The sequence below is a fragment of the Hoplias malabaricus genome, chromosome 16 (genome assembly GCF_029633855.1).
Source record: "Hoplias malabaricus isolate fHopMal1 chromosome 16, fHopMal1.hap1, whole genome shotgun sequence".
Taxonomy (NCBI): domain Eukaryota; kingdom Metazoa; phylum Chordata; class Actinopteri; order Characiformes; family Erythrinidae; genus Hoplias; species Hoplias malabaricus.
The window spans coordinates 17,087,228-17,106,725 of NC_089815.1; the positions used below are offsets into that span (position 1 = coordinate 17,087,228).

Here is a 19,498-nt window from a genome sequence, read left to right on the forward strand (position 1 = left end):
TAAGAAAGCCAGTAGGCATCTTTGGTGATGATTCTATCAAAACATTTTATTTATATTTGAAGCCAGTCATTGTTTCTTTTTTGAACAGATGGTGAAGAACACTAGTTGTCAAATTCTGTGCTGGGTGTTAAGGGAGAGCCCACAGAGAGTTAGTCCAGTCCTGGACTCCTGGCCTTGGATGGTAGACATAGGTTTAATATTTGCAAAAATACAAGAGACGAAAATGGAGATGCAGAATATTTCAAATGTACTGATGTAAAGCCAAACTGTAAAACTAGCTGAACAAAGAGTGTGTGAGCAGCTAATATGCAGTAACCATCAGCTGCTTTATGAGAGAAAGACAAAAGAACAGGTTTTAAATTGTTGGTTTTCAGACGTTATAAAATGATCCACTAGGACAATACACTTCAGAATTTGTTGTTCTTATGAGTATACTAAAAATTAGGTGGTTCTATTGCAGAATTCTTTTAATTTTCTTATTGTTGAATTCCAAAATCACCATATTAGAATCTGAGTCAAATCTGAGATTTCATAAAATGGTCAATTCAAATAGGTCCAAGTTCAAATGGCTTTTAATAATAAATTTAAGTTTGGCTTTAAATTCTTCAGTGGAATTCTTTTAGAGCCACTGAAAAGCACTCTGAAGTGATCTCTTGTTTTTATGGAATACTAATTGGATATGACCATTTTATCTGGTCTCATGTTGCCTTGTGAGTCAACATATTTTAGAAATTCATTAATTCATTCATTATCTGTAACCGCTTATCCAGTTCAGGGTCGCAGTGGGTCCAGAGCTTACCTGGAAGCATTGGGCGCAAGGCGGGAATACACCCTGGAGGGGGCGCCAGTCCTTCACAGGGCAACACACACACACATTCACTCACACCTACGGACACTTTTTTGAGTCACCAATCCACCTACCAACGTGTATTTTTGGACCGTGGGAGGAAACCGGAGCACCCAGAGGAAACCCTCGTGGACACAGGGAGAACACACCAAACTCCTCACAGACAGTCACCCGGAGCGGGAATCGAACCCACAACCTCCAGGCCCCTCGAGCTGTGTGACTGCTGTGCCACCGTGCCGCATAGTTTAGAAATAATTTATTAAAACCTGTAAAATTGACAAAATTGAAATGTAACATACAACCCAAGTTTCAATGAAGTTGGGACATTGTGTAAAACAAATAAAAACAGAATACTCAGATTTGCAAATCCTTTTCAACCTATATTCATTTGATATATTCAAGATATTTAAATGTTCAAATGCATCACATTTATTTTTAACAACACTCAAGTGTTTGGGAACTGAGGACACTAATTGTTGAAACTTTGTATGTGGAATTCTTTCCCATTCTAGCTTGATGTACAACTTCAGTTGCTCAAAAGTTCTGGGATCACTGTTGTTGAATGTTGTGCTTCACAATGCCCCACACATTTTCAATGGGAGACAGGTCAGGACTGCAGGCAGGCCAATCAAGTACCCACACTCTTACTTTGAACCCACACTGTTGTAATATATGCACAATGTAGCTTGGCATTGTTTTGCTGAAATAAGCAGGGACGTTCCTGAAAAAGACGTTGCTTGGATGGCAGCATATGTGGCTCCAAAACCTGTATGTACCTTTCAGCATTAATGGTGCCTTCACAGGTGTGCAAGTTACCTATGCCATGGGCACTAACACACCCCATACATCATCAGAGGTGCTGGCATTTCCTCTTTTGCCCGGAGGACACGACGTCCATGATTTCCAAAAATCATTGGAAATGTGGACTCGTCAGGCCACAAGAAACTTTTCCATTTTGTGTCAGTCCATCTCAGATGAGCTTGGACCCAGAGAAGCTGGTGGCGTTTCTGGGTGTTGTTGATATATGGCTTTCACTTTGCATGGTAGGGTTGTAACTTCCACTTGTAGATGGAGCAATGAACTGTGTTCACCGACAATCGTTTTCTGAAATGTTCCCAAGCCCATGCGGTAATATCCGTTACAGAATGATGTCGGTTTTTAATGCAGTGCTGCCTGAGGGATCAAAGGTCACGGGCATTCAATGTTGGTTTTTGGCCTTGCCAAAGATATTATGGACTGTAAATGATGAAATCCCTAAATTCCTTGCAAATGTACATTGAGAAACGTTGTTCTTAAACTGTTGGACGATTTGCTCACACAGTTGTTCACAAAGTGGTGAACCTCACCCCATCCTTGCTTGTGAACGACTGATCCCTTCGGGGATGCTCCCTTTATACCAAATCATGACACTCACCTGTTTCCAATTAACCTGTTCAGCTGTGGAATGTTCCAAATAGATGTTTTTTGAGCATTCCTCAACTTTCCCAGTCTTTTGGAATGTGTTGCAGGCCTCAAATTCAAAATGAGTGAATATTTGCAAAGGAACAATAAAATTTGTCAGTTTGAACATTAAATATCTTGTCTTTGTAGTGTATTCAATTGAATATAGGTAGAAAAAGATTTGCAAATCATCATATTCTGATTTTATTTATGTTTTACACAACGTCCCAATTTCATTTAAATTGGGGATGCATATGTTTTCTACATTTTTTGGAAAAGGGAAATCCCAGGGGAAAAAAAGCATACTTGTAACTGTGACATAATATAGTGTCATTTATCAGGCCTAGTTTTAATCTAAAACAACATCCAGTCTAAATGTCTGTGTATGAAATATAAATTTAAAGTCAAAGAGTAAAAAAGTTTAAAGAGTATTTAGTAGCAATTGGGAAATGTTAAATGACAGATCTCCACATCAGAGAAGGGGAAATGTGAGGAGACTGCCTAGTGGTTAGAGAAGCAGACATATGATTAGGAGGTCGCTTATTTGATCCTCACGACTGGCAGGAAATAAGAAGCTGGAGCAGTGCACCTCAAGGAGCTGTATGGCTAATGTACTGTTGAGCAAGGCAACTTACCCCAACTGCTCACTGGTGTTCTGTGTTTTATTATTATTTAGGAGAGTGAGTAGGCTGCTTGAGAGTGGTTTGCTCTGGGTATTTAGGTCATTTGTTTCCTTAAATAATACAATGAAACCATAGCAAATTAAACTTACTGGTCTAACCACTAAGAGCCTATAACAGGTCTGAATATGTGCAGGAAGCAGCTTAAACACAATGTGGCTCCAGATGGTGTACACACCCTGTGAACTCTAACAAAACTATCACTTACAATAAATGGCCTACTGCCAATCAGATGCAATAACTGCAGGAGTATAGGCAGTTGATTTAGTTGGGTTCCATTGTGTTTTATTTGGGTTGGTAGTTTGGGTAAAATGGGGTGGTAACAGCTATAGGAAGGTGTGGTTTTGTTCTTTAAATGTCTTTGAAGAAACCTGTTCTTTTCTCCATTCTGCTTTCCCTTTTAGTGAGTCAGATCACTCAGCACAGCTCACCAATTATACACCTTAACCTATAACCTAGCTGTGGTTATTGCTACCTGGTTTGTCACTGTTTCAGAACCTTCAGATACACAACGTCTGTGAAATCATTCATTCATTATCTGTAGCCGCTTATCCAGTTCAGGGCCGCGGTGGATCCAGAGCCTACCTGGAAACATTGGGCGCAAGGCAGGAATACACCCTGGAAGGGGCGCCAGTCCTTCACACACAACACACACACACATTCACTATGGACACTTTTGAGTCGGCAATTCCTGGAGCTGTGTGACTGACACTACCTGCTGCGCCACCGTGCCGACCAACTTTAAACATTTGAGTTAAGATTTCTATATACATACATATATCTATGTATACATATTCCTATATATATACAACTTTCTGCCTGACTCCATACAGCTTTTTTAAAAACATCACTTGGGCAGTTTACTCTATCTTTGTGAGGACCATCAATTTGGAACAGCCTTATTTAAAAAAGACATAATAATATTATTACTTTAAAAAAAAAGAAACATACCAAAGCTTATCTACTTTCACATTCAGGTTCATACATATAACTCTCTGTCTATTTATAATGTATAATATTTATATAATATTATGATTAATATGTATTTTCCTTTTCCTTTATTTTCAGTATTACATAATTTAGAAATTTCTCTTTGAATCTTTTGTCTGTTTATTATATAATTTTTTTTCTCAGTGGGAAAGTGTACCATACAAGCCCTTCTTGGGCGTATTTACTTTCCCTGCATATTATTTTACTTTGTACTGTTGTAGCACATTTAATTGTTTTCTTTTTCTATACTGTGCAAAAATAAATAAATAAACAAATAAATAATGCAACAAATCGTAATGTATACTGGGAACTGTACTCTGGACCTTAGTCTATTTTAGTTATCTCCTAATAAACAACATACCATTATTTGGGCAGTACTGGGTTAAAGTATGCTTTATTGAGCTTAGGATATTACTTGCAGTGTTTATGTTGAAAAAAAAACAAAACATTTTTACAGAACAGATTTAGGGTATTGAGTGTACACTACACTAGAGATGCTCTACAACACAGTATGTACTGTCTGCACATCACACACATCAACCCAAATTTCAGAATTATTTTATTTGTTGCTTTGTTAATAACAAAGATTGCACTGCGTATGTCCTTGTTGTTACACATAGAAAATTTCCTTAAGAAATAGTTGGAAGGCACAGATACTTTTTTTTTTTTTTTTTTTTTTTTTTTTTACAATATATACATCTCAATTTTAATTATAAATACACAGAGCAAAGCACACCCAGAATACAAATGCAGGCCCCAAGTATGTACACAGAAAAAAAAAACAAAAAAATAACCCAAGGCATTTCAACACAACATAAATTCAGTAGCATGTTTTGTCTCTTTGTGTTAGCAATAACTTACACGACAGTGATATAAATGCAGAAGGCAAAGAAAGATACAAAATCTCATTAAAGGGACAGGAACACAGACTAGATCTGCATCATACAGCAACTCGTTCTTCCACATTTAGTGCAAATTACACACACATCTTACCAACACCAGTTCAACACAAGTGTGCCATGATCACTACTCCACTGCAGAAGAGGTCCACACAGCAAAAAATGATCTTTTTAAGATAAAACATTCTTAAATCTAGTCAATATATCTACTACTGCTCACCATGAGATTACTGTAAGAATTCTACATTTATTCATCCAATTTCTGTATGTTTCATGTGAGTGTCTTGTTCCACTGGCAGATCACTTTGCTTGGTTCAAGCTTTATTTCTTACAACAGGTGAAATGATCAGTCAATGTAATAAGGCACTTTTACAGGATAAAATAGAAAAAAAGACCAAAAAATATTGACATAATAATATATTCTTAATAAAACATCCCCACGATGATAAACATTAAATATTGACTAGATATAAAATGATTTCAATGATTGCTAAAACAATTTCTTTTAACATCCTTAGAGTGCATAAATAACCTTCTTCATCTAATGTTCAATCCCCAGTCAGGAATCACAAATAACGTTAGACAGGATAAAAAGGGCAATTTTAATATTTTGTATTTTACTGACTGTAAATTCAGAAACCATCTGCTTGGATATTGCATTCTCAAACAGCCATCTATATGTGGGAAGTTTATTCCTCATTTTACCTCAATAACACCCTCTGCTCCTCTTTAGAAATCAGAGCTTTAACATTAACATTAGGAACATCACGTACTGATGTTAAATGGTTAGTGGATTAGTCCTTTTTGAAGCTTCTAAAAGTGCCAGATTCATACAGTGCACAGGCTTCTTTTGTGTGTCATATTTACTTTGCTGTTCTGGAGGAATGGGATTTGAACTATAGTATAGGGAACACTTATGCACCGTCAGATTTCAGTGCATATTACGAGTATTAATAACGAATATTAAGCATGGGCTGTGAAACACAACCAACTGAACACTCAAGGTGCACTTTAAATTAATGAGCATTTATCAATATATTGTTATGTGCAAGGATGTCAAGTCATTGGATTTAGACAACAATAAGAAACAATGTGCCTGGTCTGTTTGAGCGGCAAAACCCATCAGAACACTGCAAAAAAAATCTTAAATCTTAAATTTATCTAATATTTCCCATAAGGAGACTGCTGTAGGAATATTTTATCATTATTCAAACTACTTCTAAAAATTCTTAGCTTGGATTTTAGTGTCTTACTGCATTGGGAGGTCATAAAAATAATTTACTGTAAAAAAACAGTATTATCTGCTACTAGTATTAGACTAGTTTCATGGGATAAAATCATGGGAAAATTGGGAAAAATTCTATAATTAAATTGAATAATCTTAACAATCCCCCAATGAGAAATATTACACACACAGCCTAGATTTAAGACGATTTCGCCTGTCCTTTTGCAATGAACCTGATGTAGGCACAATTTGTCAGCATTTAATTGGTATATAGATTTTCTGCATTATTTTATGGAGAAAAAATATAAAGGAACAGAAAGAAAAACAGTGTTCTCTCTATTAATAAACCAGAGTGACAGCTTTTAACGCATGGATAAGATTTATTTACTCTTTGTTCTGTAGAAGTCCATTCCCACCAGCTACAAATGTATATAATGGCTTTTTCCTGTTTGCATGTTGAAATCTTTGCTTATTTTCTCACAATATCAACTTTATATCTCAAAATTCTGAACTACTCCCTCAAAATAATGACTTCTTTTGTAAAAACAAGTCAAATTTATAACTTAGTATTTCATCATATTAAATTATTAAATATTTAAAAAGAAAATGGGAAAATAATATATTACTTCAAATAACTAAGAAAATATTTTGAAGTTCATTACTCATAGTTTCAATATTTTAACAAACAAAGTATAATAAAATAAAATAAAAAAAATGAGTGGGATTGGGCATCCACAGCTACTGCATTAGTTTTGTTGTTTTTTTGGGGGGAATATAAACCTACAGCAAACAAACAGAACATCAACCAAACGACACTAAAACTTTTTTTTTCCTGAGATAAAGTGTGTGGTCAGACGCTCTGTGAAGGGATATTTGGGTTTCCTGCATATGTTAACATCTGTCTATTGCAGTAAATTCTAAAAACACCTAACCCCTAGGAATCAATACAAAACATGACTATGAACTGCTTTAGATCTAATATGTGGTTTTACATATTTCTATCAGTACATTTACTTTCCTAAATCTCTTACATTGTTGAACTGATTTCAGATTGGGCTTTCAAGCACGTACACATATATTGGAATTGCATAAATTACAGAGGAACTTAAGGAACTCAAAGCTTGCGCAGCAGTACAGAACAGTGCAACATACAATGGTGCAAAATTACACATATTTCAGGTAAGTGTTGCTTCAATTAATTTGGTATTCAGAAATTTTCATTTGCTTTCTCATACACACTTTGTATATTGGAACAATGTGTACAGTATGGAAATAACATCCCTTTCACATAAATTAAGATTATAAATCATTATAAACATAAACATGAGACACGTGTGTCTCTCCCATCACCCTACCTATGTAAATGTGTATAGGTGTCTTCAAAGTCTTTAGGTTTTTTGGTGTGATTCACTGATAATACTTTGCAATACGAAATCTAACAGTGCATCATACCTAAACCAAGACTTGTCATACTGGAGGGATTACATTGTATTTGTATTATTCTTCTACATTTCCTGAGAGCATGTCCTAGTATGAGAGCATATAATCACATTGTTCTAAAATAATTAATAGCTCAAGCCGCTGACATCAGAAAATTCACACAGATCTCTACTATATCACCACTGTAGGAACTCATCTAGAGCGTAAGGATCGTTTGCTCTGCCGCATAAAAAAAGATTACAAGCTCATCCAGAGACATTCAATCCTCTTGTCTGAGTATAAGGCTAGATAAATAAAAAAAACATAATAAATAAATGCTGACACGTTGTATACAAATATATACTGTACAAGAGTCTTTAGTTTAGACTACATTCCCTAGTATGTTCCAAAGGCACTGTTTGGACAGTAGTCTATATTCTTGCTTCTCCGAAACTGCCGGAGAGGTTTGTCAGAGGAAACTGTGAAACAGATACAGAACAGAAGGTGTGGCGGTGGGCAGGACTTTCTTTGCAGCTTTGGTTTCGCCATTATGCGTTAGTTTCAACCAGGGATATCATGTTAACATACCACAAGGGGGCAGTCAATGAATGTTGAATGTTTTGAATACAGTACTTCAGACCCAGGCCAAATACTTATGGGCTCTCTGCTCCCTATATATTGTGCATCACACATGTCTTTAAAGTAAGGCGTCTACACCCACAGCTTTACATGTTAGACTGGGTGTTTTGTAGTTAAATATAAACAGACCCAATTCTATATCTAACTGTAAAAGCCACTATATCATGACATAAACAGTGCACTACATATGGAGCAAGGAGCCATGAGACTCACACCTAATCCTTGACAGTCAAAACTGCCTTAAAGTCAAGCATTGTCAGAATAATTTGGGCTCATTAGGATGGAGGTATGAATTAAGATCTCTCTCTCTCCCAACTCCCTTTCTTACTGCTCACCAATTCCCCAGCTGAAGATCCACCTTTGTACAAAGTTCATCTCCACCAAACTAGTGGTCTGGCATCTTGATTTGACTCTCTTTTAGTGTTGTGACATATATGTGATTACCTTAAAATCTCATATTCTACTTTGAAGATGCAAAGCAGCTCATGGAACTGGCTTGTGTCCTTGTTATTACTTACATTTTTTAGGGGTGGGGTGGGGGTTATTTTGCCTCATGAAACTTTGTCATGTTTGCAAACGAGGTCCTCCACTATCACCTGGTGTGAGCAAGGTGAAGTTCGACATCATCTTCTGAGATATGTGAGGCTCCACCCATTCTTTACAGATGAACACGCTTGGAGGAGAACACTAACTACCAGTTCTAACTACTGTGGCTGGAAGCACTTCTTAAAGAGATACTGACTCTATTTATTTGTCATAAATTATTTGCATCCATTTATTTCTGATAATTTCCTATGTGGGAGGTCTGAGATCCAGCTGGTTAAAACATGAAACTCTGTAAGAAGGTAGAGTGCCAGGAGCTGGGCAACTGATCACTGGTCTGGAGTGTGGATAAAGCTGGCGTGGGCATATTTACGAACTCAGTCGATAGACAGTCTTGCTAGGGCAGTCCGAAGTGGATGACAGACTCGCGATTGTCTGAGGCACGCAGCATGCTGTTCAGTACCTCTTTGGCGTTGATAACTGTGTCACTGTGACAGTTACCAGTGGGTAAAGAGAGGGGGTGCTGCTCCGAAGGTGAAAGGGCAGAAAAGAGTGACAGAGAGGAAGATGACGAAGATGGCGTGAGCGAGGGGGAGAAAAGAGATGAGGAAGAGGAAGGGATGTTGGAGCTAGGGAAGAGGCTGGTTGAGGCTTGCTGTGCGGCCGTGGGCATTGTGTCTGAGGAAGAGGACGGGAGGATGGAGCTGCAGGGCATTTCCGACAGAGCGTTGATGAAATCGATGATGTCCTGCTGCTGTGGCTGCTGCTGCCCCTGCGTTAAAGCGTCCAGGTTAAAGTCGTCCATCGCTCCCAGGCCGGTCTGCGTGCTGTCCGGTGAGAGGGGAGAAGGACTGCTGACCCTCAAGCCAGGGAGACCTTCAATAGGGTTCCTCTGTGAAGACAGGGAGGAGAAGGAGGGCAGGGCGGAGATGGAAGTGAAGTGTATGGGGCCAGGGTTGTGTGTAGCAAGGCTTGCGAGGCTGGGCAGCTGTTGAGGCTGGGGGAAAAAATCTGAAAAGTCTCTGGGACGTTCCTGCAGCATGTTCCGTCGCTGCTCGGCCAGAAGCTGCTCCTGAGCCTGCAGCTCCTTCTCCTGACGCTTCTTCTTCACATCCTTGTCCATTCTTCCCAGCTCCTCTCTCACCTGGGGGACACAGTTCTCTGGGATCTTTATACCTGAGGGAGAGAGAGATTTGAGACTCTTTACATCTTTGTCATGCCAGTGTAGGGACAGCAGAAAAAAAGGAGAGGAAGAAGTGGTGTAAGGTACAGAGACAGAAAGAAAAAAGTGCCAGAGACACACAGAGAGAGAGAGAGAGAGAGAGAGAGAGAGAGAGAGAGAGAGTGCAAAAAAAATTTTAATTTAACCCACGTGTCCATATCTTTTTCATGGTGAACACATTTTGATCTTTGTCTTTGGGGAAATGTGTGAATCCAGGGCTTGTGATGACACTCACCCACTTGCTTGTGTTCTCTTGTTTTGAGTCGGACGATCTGCAAGATGCTGGAGTTGGTGATGTCTGCCACCACATCAGCCACTCGTTTCCACACACACAGTAGCGCACCACACAAGACATGATACTGCCTCAGACGCATACCCTGTAAACACTCCTGCCCCTCCTCAATCTTCTTACACCGCCCGTTCCTACAGAACACAAACACACACTTATAAATATGGCAGAAACAGCACCTCATATCTGTGGCAGGGGACATAAATAAAGCTTTTTTTACACTCACCAGTTGGCATGGCTACATTTCCTTAAGGAGAAGTTAAACTGGTTCTCCCAGCTGTCCCTGGCTTCCTCTGGAGTCACCTGCGATTCAGTGATTTAAAAAGTTACTCATGTTTTGGTGAAATTACATAAAGTACCAGGCAAGCTCCAATTGTCAAACATTAAGCTTTGAAATACAAATATATTAGGTTCAGGTTTTGTTGTGGTCACAGTCCAGAGCTTAATTCTATTTATTTGGTCTCACATTAAACACAAACTATTTAGGAAAGGTTAAATACTAGGTAAGATTTTGAGTTTTGCTCCTAGGGCTCCCCCTAGTGTAATTCCTTTTCACAGCACTGTTCTGAATGGTATGGGAGTGGGTGGTTTCCTACCCTACTGCACAAGTTACTTGGTGCAGTTTCTGCAGTGCTGAGCCTGGATTAGCAATGACAGAAGCTCTATTCTCCCTATTACAGGTCAGGGAAGCATCAGAATGATTTTGAATCTGAAAACTAAAGGCAAAAAATATAACAGTGTTCCTTTAACTAGTCATCAATTTAGACAGCATAAACATTTATTTGATCTGATTTTTCCCTCCTTTGTACTGATGTAAAGCAACCCTGAGTGTGAGAAAGGTGCTATATAAATTAAGCTTATTATTATTATTCATTCATTCATTCATTATCTGAAACCGCTTATCCAAGTCAGGTTCGCGGTGGGTCCAGAGCCTACCTGGAATCATTGGGCACAAGGCGGGAATACACCCTGGAGGGGGCGCCAGTCCTTCACAGGGCAACACAGACACACACATTCACTCACACACTCACACCTACGGACACTTTGGAGTTGCCAATCCACCTACCAACGTGTGTTTTTGGACTGTGGGAGGAAACCGGAGCACCCAGAGGAAACCCACGCAGACACGGGGAGAACACACCAACTCCTTACAGACAGTCACCCGGAGCGGGAAACGAACCCACAACCTCCAGGTTCCTGGAGCTGTGTGACTGCGCCACTACCTGCTGCGCCACCGTGCCGCCCTATTATTATTATTATTATTATTATTATTATTATTATTATTATTAACAATAATAACACTTTTTTTCTATAAAAATTCCCAAGCCTTCAGTATAAAAAAACATATTAATCACTTCACATATTTGCTTTATTCATGCTAATTTCTTGATTGCTAATGTTTCACCATTTTAGACTTTCTTTTTATGGGAATGTATATAGTGTAAAAGCCAAATATTTATTCAAAGGGTTCACAGAAAGGTATAGGTAGCTCATTAGGTGTCAGCAGAGAATATGCAACCAGAACACACTGAAAATACTCTCAAAACGAACACACTTGGAAAACAAATCAGACCTTGCGGTACTTCTTCTGGATGTTTTCTATGTTCTCTGGTTGTTTCTGTTTGCCCACGTTGGGCTTGTAGACCACAAGGTTGTGACCCCGCCCTTGTTCAGCAAGCAGCACACATGGGTGTGTCCCTCTCAGCTGCAGGGGAGACAGACAAGTCTTTTAGGAGGTATTTATGATACTTAAAGACGCCTTAAGGCTGACATACAATTTAAATGATGTCCTTGTATCTGCTTTGCTCTTCATGCCCTTCAAAGCTTTTGTACTGAAAGATCAAAGAAAGATCTAATGATGAACTAAGCTTCACCCCTGGAATTTTGATGATTTTTCCCCCCACCTCAGAAACTTTCATATTGGTAGTTATGAAGAAAGCTAAATTGTGCAGATGCGAGACTTCTTTGAATCTAGTTCAAATACAAACCTTGTGGGAGAGATAAAAGCCTTCCTCTGGGTTGCTAAGCATGTCAGCCTTCTTCATGGCTTCATCCCAGGGCATGCCTCTGTCCACACTGATCTGTAGGGGATAATAACAAAGTATCTTCAGGTTTAGGCATTTTTAAGACTTTTATTGAAGTGTAAGTCTTTTTAAAGTCAGCATGGATTTATGTTAGACTGAAAATAATAGTCCACAATCATTCTTTAAGCCAGGCTTCTCAATCAAAGTGACATTGGCAGGAGAAACAGTTGTAACCATTTTAAGTTTTAATTTGAAAAAATTTGTAACCTTTCTCAGTCTTGCTCTGAGTAATTTAGTCTGAGCTATGAGTATCTTACACTGACATTAAGAACACACAGAGGCAACATAGAGCCCAGACTCCTGCCTTATTTAATCTTACAAAGCCTTCTGTATTCTGATGCAAAACCACAGAGGAGGAACTAACTCTAGCTGGAATCCAGCATGTCGTGATAGCCCTCGTTGGTTTTTCTTCTAAATGCAGAAGCCAGTTGTAATTATGTGATATTATATAGATCTGAAAGGTTAGTTCCTGGTGTTATGCAACATCTGTAACACCTGCACATCATTCCACAGAAACGCCAAGACCAGATCAAACAATCAAATCCCCAAAAGGCCAGTGTGCAGATTTTCATTTCTAATTAGCAGATGCAAATTAGATTTCACTTGGTTAATCCATGGCTCCATGAGGTATTCTCCTGTTTTGTTGGAATGAAAACTAGCAGTCACACTCGCCTTGACATTCAAAAGTGAAATTTGGAAATTATTTATCACACAAACAATTCAGAGCAGCTTTTTCCATCATCAATTGAAATACACAATGGTGCAGATAAAACTTTTCAAACTGCATAGGGAATAACATAAGGGGGAAAAAGGATTGGTATTTAAGGAGTAACAAGTCATTATTACAAACAATATTTATGTAAGTGACTGTTATTTTATATAGTTATGCATCTCACGCAACGTGAAGAACTGTTTATAAATATATTCCTCACTACTGTGTCAGTACAATGTCTATGTCAAAACATGAAGAAGAATCATAGAATAAAATGACTGATTGATACTTTAATTGCTGTTGGTGAAGCAAATGAATATAAATCTCCCCAAAAACTGCCTTAAAGGAACACTATGTAATAATTTTCACAGCTTCTAAATCATTATGAGGCTCCACTGACATGTAATGAAAAAAATGGACCCTCTGTCTTTGCTCCTCTGGGCTCTGCACTTTTAGAGGAGATTAATTTTTAAGAGAGTAATTTAAGAGAGTAAATTTTAGAGGAGAATTGAAGACCACCCCTCCCTCCCCCTCCCCAGAGCTTTTAGTGCAGTGCTGTAAACTGAAATTACACTAGGGGGAGCCCCAGGAGCAAAAAACCCAAATCTTACCTAGTGTTCCTTTAAGTTGAGAAACACAGTAATATTTTGTACATTTCCTGGCATTTTTAGCAAAACAGACCTATTTATATCCACCCTACCCACTAAACTACATACATTTAAACATATTGAAACGTTTAGTTTCAGATTGTGCAATCAAATTTTCATCTCAGTGACTGAGTGACTGGCTTCTGAATGTCTGAGCAGTCACAGCGAACACAACCCGAGCAAATACAGGAAGAAAACAGTGGGAGACTAAAGTTCTGTTCTCTCAAAAACCACAGCATTTTCTAGACCTTGAAGAGACCAAACTGTCTGTTAAACACAATGACTGTGCAGATGAATGCTCAACAAAAAATTAAACCAATTAGGGACTGACATTCTGAACAGCATGCTTCACATCCTAAATGCTAATTCACAAGTATACACTTCAAATTAGATTTTCAAACTGACCTTATACAGAGTAACCTGGCCTTCCTGAGGGTTACCGGGAGTCAAAAATAACTCCTGGGTCTCATTATAAATCTCATCATTACCAGGAGCTAGGTCTGTGAAGGAAGAGAGAGAGAACACAGTTGTGTAAAGCACATAACAACACAACTTCTACAGAGCAGTGCTGCACAATATCCATGCAGAACAACCACTGGAGAAAATGACTGCTTATTCCTTTACTGACAGGACTGACATGGTTTCCTTACCCAAGATTCCCATGTCATATTTGCCCTCCTTCTTGTCCTTCTCGATTAGGTATTCGAAATTGTCCGTGAAGTACTGGAAGAGTGAGTTCTGTTTGTGCACCTCTAGACCCAGGATTCGATTCAGGAACTTAGTGATGGTGCAGTCTGCCATTGTACAGTCACAGAGTCAGAGTGTGTTAATACACATGTATATCATCATTACTCTGAAAAAAAATATATCTTACATCTACACTTTTGATCTATTCATTTTCTCTATATATTGTGAAAATACTGGCTTTCATGTACATTGTGTAAAAATGTCATCAGAAATAGATTAATAGGAATAACTCAAAATGACTCGAATAAAATTAATGGAATCATTTTGCCCTGAACTTAAATTGAAAGTTACTTCTAAGATAATGTTATTTTTTTGGATTTGTTTCAGCAGTGATGTTATATTTACATGTGCAGAGAAACATAAGATTGGAAATGTCCATGGACCATGCGCACCTTTCTCAAGGTTAATGCCAAAGCGAGACTCCTTGCAGAAGATGCCAACATCCATCATGCCTTGCTTCATATCTAACACAGTAGAAACAACACAGATTTGTAAGTGCACAAAGCGAATACATCACAACTATTTAATTACAATTCTTTAGTAAATGATTCAATCAACCTACACATTTCCATGTAAACAGATTCATCTAACGCAAGAATATTTTGCATTGTTTTAAATTAATGTTGCTTTCATATTTACGTTTACTAATACACGTGACAATACATAATATGTATGTATACCTTTGTGGAGTACAAACAGTAAAACAATACATCAGGTTTTCTTTGTAAAGCCTAAAATAATTTGAATACATAGAATTGACTGAATCCCATTCAAATGGATCATACAGATGCCTTTTTATGGCCATAGCTGACGCAGGACAATATTATCCACCACTTTTGTTGTATAGCTAATAAAGACTTACCTGTGAAGAACATGGCATCACCACCAGGATAGTCTTTGGGAGGGGGCACCTTACTCTCAATGTGTCCAAGGATAGCTTTTGTGATCTTATCTAGAGCTTTGGTTCCATACTGATGACAAAAGCAAAAACAGGCCAGTCAGTGTTTGGTTGGTGACTCATTTAGATTATCTGCTGCAGACACTGTCCCAGATAAGACAGACACAACTTACTTTATTTTCAAAGTTGTACTTGCTCAAGTCTCTAGATTCTGTAGCTCTTCTGTCACCATGAGTTAGAGCTCCCTGTGAAAGGACACGGTAAATTTAACTACTTAGTAAAGCATAACATTTTAAAAGGTTACTACTATTATATAATTTACCACCGTAGCTAGAGTTGAGAAAGATGCAGTTGGAGCTGGTTGTGTAAAATTTGAGTGGAGTGTATATTTTGTATCTTTGGGCAACACCTATGAATTACACTTATCTGTACCTTTAAAAAACAGTGCTTGCCAATACCAAGCACATTTTCTTTATCTTAACACTGATATGTGAGTTATAATACTGTATTTGACTATTTTAATTAAAAAGCCATTGCTAAAACTAAGTGAGAAACCCTGATGCTGGCATGAAGAACACAGGGGTTTCCCTGCTCAGTTAAATAAACTACACTAAAGCAATAAAAGCCACTGGGCAACACTCTTAATGCTCTATTGCATGTACATAATGTACTTTAAAATAATTATTGTTGCAGCATGATGATGCTAGTTGACTAAAATATTAAAATTAAATTAAAAAAAGGTTTAAATGAATTGAATGACATAATAACTACACCATGAAAAATATTTACATTTCTTTTCCATTGTGTATCACCAGGTCTGCACTTATAACTTCTTCATGTTTTCTACAATGTTGGGCAGTGATAAAATATGTGATGGAAATTTGGGTTTTCTTCCCACAAAACAGACATTTTTATAAAAATGTATTATAATAAAATGTTTTCTTCTGAAGGAAGCCACTGAAAAAAACTAAATCACTACAATATCTAATGTATAGTTTCTCCTATACCTGTGCCACAGTGATTAATAATGTGAGATATTCTGGTATATTGACAAAGATTTGTTATCTTGACATTTTGAGAAACGTAAACCTATTTTTAACCAAAATGACTGACTGCTACTTTAATTGGAATTTAAGATTTAGTAAAATGAGAAGCCTAAACCATAGTGCTCCGTATATATTCTGACAATGTGTATCTGATATTGTGTGTGTGTGTGTGTGTGTGTGTGATTTACCAGGCTCTCCAGCCTCTTAGCCACGATAGAAGCGAAGCGTCTCTCGCCAGCCAATTCAGAGATTAGGAAGATATACTCTGGTGCTGTGACCTGGTTGGAGCGGTGAGTGCGACCTGGTGATGTATAGAAGTCAGCTTACCATTTACAGGTTTGTGATAAGAATGCCCTCTTTTACGGGAACACTTCATTTAAAAAGGTTTGGTATTGTGGTATTGTGGTTTGTGAATGAGTGGAATATTGCCAGGTTGCTATTGCACTACAATGCACCTACATTGACATCTATGTCACTGAGTGTGTGTCCCACACTGGCCCAGTTTGAGTAAAATCAGCCCACAATATCTTTGCATAAATACCTTTCTTGTCACATACAACATTAAGGTAATATTTGGGCCTGCTACAAGAAATCATCATATTTACTAATCAGTTTATTATGAAACTAAGGACTAGACACATATATAGCTAGATAAATAGATCAGTATGTCCTACATATCACACATAGTTCAATAATGGACAGTGAAAATAAGCATTCTACTGGACTGCTTGCCACAGATTAGAACAGCAGTTTTGATTAAATTACTTATGGCCCTGTGGCTGGGGACCTCTGGTCAGGCAAGTTAATGGAGGGAGCAATGACCCACCAAACTGCTGGATGGCACGGTCAGCACTCCAGGGCAGTTCCAGAGTCATATGGACACGTCTGCGCTGGTTATTTACTCGTCTGTCTGCCTGCAAAGAGATCCCTGAACTGGCTGCCTCGGAAATGATGGCCACCAACTAAAAAAAACAAACAAAAAAAGGGGGGTTTAGAGTGTGTAGGGAGGTGGAGAGAAAAAACAAACAGAAACAATGAGGTAAAGAGACACAGAGAAATAGATACAGAGAAAGAGAGTGAGAGCATTAGGATAGATAGATAGATAGATAGATAGATAGACAGACAGATAGTTAGATAGATAGATAGATAGATAGACAGACAGACAGAGAAAATGTGCACATGCTCCTGCACATGCTTTTCAACTGTTCCATGATGCACTCAGCCAGAGTTTTTGTATTAGTCAAACTCAGTCAACCTTATGTGTTTTGAGTAAAATTTTGAAAGCACACTTTTTCTGGCCCATTTCTGACCTTCTCTCCATTCATGAAGCGGTCTTTCTCTTTGATGTTGATGTGGTCGATTGTGTGACCTTGTTCAGCGCGGGATTCGTACCGCACGCTCCCGTCCGGCCGCCTCACCACACGTCCCTTACGCCCAGTCATCTAGAGACAAACAACGAGAGGGAGAGAACACATACATTTACTGCGGTTCCCTATCAAAAGCTTCAAACGCAGAGTGTACGTCAACGTGATAACAATCCAAATCCATAATTCACACATTCGTTCTTTTATTGTTTAACCACAGTTTTTGGTAAATGTTTTCCAAAATTTATTAATCATCTGCCATCAGACTCAGGAAGGTGGAGGCAAAGATGTGATTCTTTACTATTCTTTCAGCTTCAGGGAAAACAAATAAATAAACCAATAAATAATCCATATTTTATATTGCAGATATTGCACAATATCCACAATATAACATCTCAATTATGTATTTTCTGATTCTTTATTTTTGGGACAACAGCTTCTTAAGAGCTACACACCATTTCACAGCCATAGCTTTGAACTGTATACTTATGGTTCATGGGCAGGGACATCTATGGATTTTTGTCAGATCTGAAGCAAGAATGTATCTCTCTTACACCTTAAGGCTCTAAGCATTGTTTGTATGATGTTGTGGTGACCTACCAGGTTGTTAGGAGACCCATTTCCAATTCTGAATCTTTGATATTTTCTTTTAAATTTTCCTTCCTAATTCAAGAGAATTATTCTACAACTAAACGTTTTAGAGAACTCCTGAACAGAGGGTGGGACTGAATATCAGAAAAATCTTATGTAACATGCCTTACCTCAGATACTTTTTCTGGGCCCCCAAATTTATCTATAAGCTCATCCAGTGTGTTTAGAGGTAGTTCTTTTCCAAGCTCAGAGATTTTGTTCAGAAGGCCTTGCTTCATTTCTTCTAGTCGAGCTGATGAACGAGAGGCCAAAATATTTCTCATTTATGAACGTGCAATACACACGTAAATAGGCTACATAAAATATTACCCATGAATTAAACTGTACTGATGTATGATCTATATACTTTATATACTATATACAATGTATCTATATAATGGACTATATACTGTACAGGCATAGCAGCTGGTGTGGTTCACGAAGATGACATCATCACTGTTTTCCTGGAGCGAATCAGGAGAAGAGTTGGAGTCACTGTCCACGGCATCAGACTCTGTGCTGCTGTCATCGCTGATGTTAATAACTGCTCGTCCATCCGCAGTCTGCTTTGGACATTTCGGTTGCCTGCCCCGGGGCTTCCCTACAATACATACACATAGAATGCAAAATACATCATACACTTCTCCTAAAACATATACACCATAGTGTAGCTTCCACTGAGCTGACTGGGGTTTGATTCCCAGCTTTGGTAAGAACACTGTTGGAGACCAAACTTGAGCAAAACTATATTTTGACATACATACCATCAAATTTAGATCGCTCTGGATAAGAGAATCTGTTAAATGCCATAAATCGGTACATATTTTGCTAGAGGTTGTATCTTTCATTACACTTTATTAGATACCATAGCTAATTCATAGCTGAATAAGTGAATGCTATGAAGAGGGAACAAAATCTTACGTTTTCTCTTATTTCCTGTTCCTTTTTCCCTTCGCTCTTTCTCTGAGGGGAAGTGCTTCTGGACGAGGGACTGGAACACACCCCTGAGAACACAGGCGAGAAAAACTGTAATCAAATGAACTACAAACCCCATTTACAGAAAAGTTGTGAAGCCTTCTAAATATACAATGAAGACTTACAACAATATAATGTGATGCCTTCAACACATTTTTTTAAACACAGGTTTTAAATTATAAAAGTAGCACCCAGCAAAACT

General features: G+C 38.2%; 1 protein-coding gene across 4 annotated transcripts in view; it reads right to left on the reverse strand.

Moving 5' to 3' along the window:
* Positions 1–4,343: 4,343 nt before the first annotated feature.
* The window catches only part of sbno2b (strawberry notch homolog 2b), a 71,521-nt gene continuing 56,366 nt past the window's right edge, over positions 4,344–19,498 (reverse strand). For all 4 annotated transcript variants that reach the window (XM_066647522.1, XM_066647520.1, XM_066647521.1 and 1 more), the window contains 16 exons: positions 19,243–19,325; positions 18,737–18,922; positions 18,453–18,574; positions 17,638–17,769; positions 17,154–17,289; positions 16,516–16,628; positions 15,455–15,526; positions 15,246–15,354; positions 14,776–14,847; positions 14,287–14,430; positions 14,042–14,136; positions 12,182–12,274; positions 11,767–11,898; positions 10,420–10,496; positions 10,140–10,327; positions 4,344–9,858 (listed from right to left, as the gene is read on the reverse strand). In XM_066647522.1, coding sequence (XP_066503619.1) covers positions 9,080–9,858; positions 10,140–10,327; positions 10,420–10,496; positions 11,767–11,898; positions 12,182–12,274; positions 14,042–14,136; positions 14,287–14,430; positions 14,776–14,847; positions 15,246–15,354; positions 15,455–15,526; positions 16,516–16,628; positions 17,154–17,289; positions 17,638–17,769; positions 18,453–18,574; positions 18,737–18,922; positions 19,243–19,325 — 2,533 coding nt within the window. In that variant the 3' untranslated portion in view covers positions 4,344–9,079. The remainder of the gene's footprint in view (positions 9,859–10,139; positions 10,328–10,419; positions 10,497–11,766; positions 11,899–12,181; positions 12,275–14,041; positions 14,137–14,286; positions 14,431–14,775; positions 14,848–15,245; positions 15,355–15,454; positions 15,527–16,515; positions 16,629–17,153; positions 17,290–17,637; positions 17,770–18,452; positions 18,575–18,736; positions 18,923–19,242; positions 19,326–19,498) is intronic.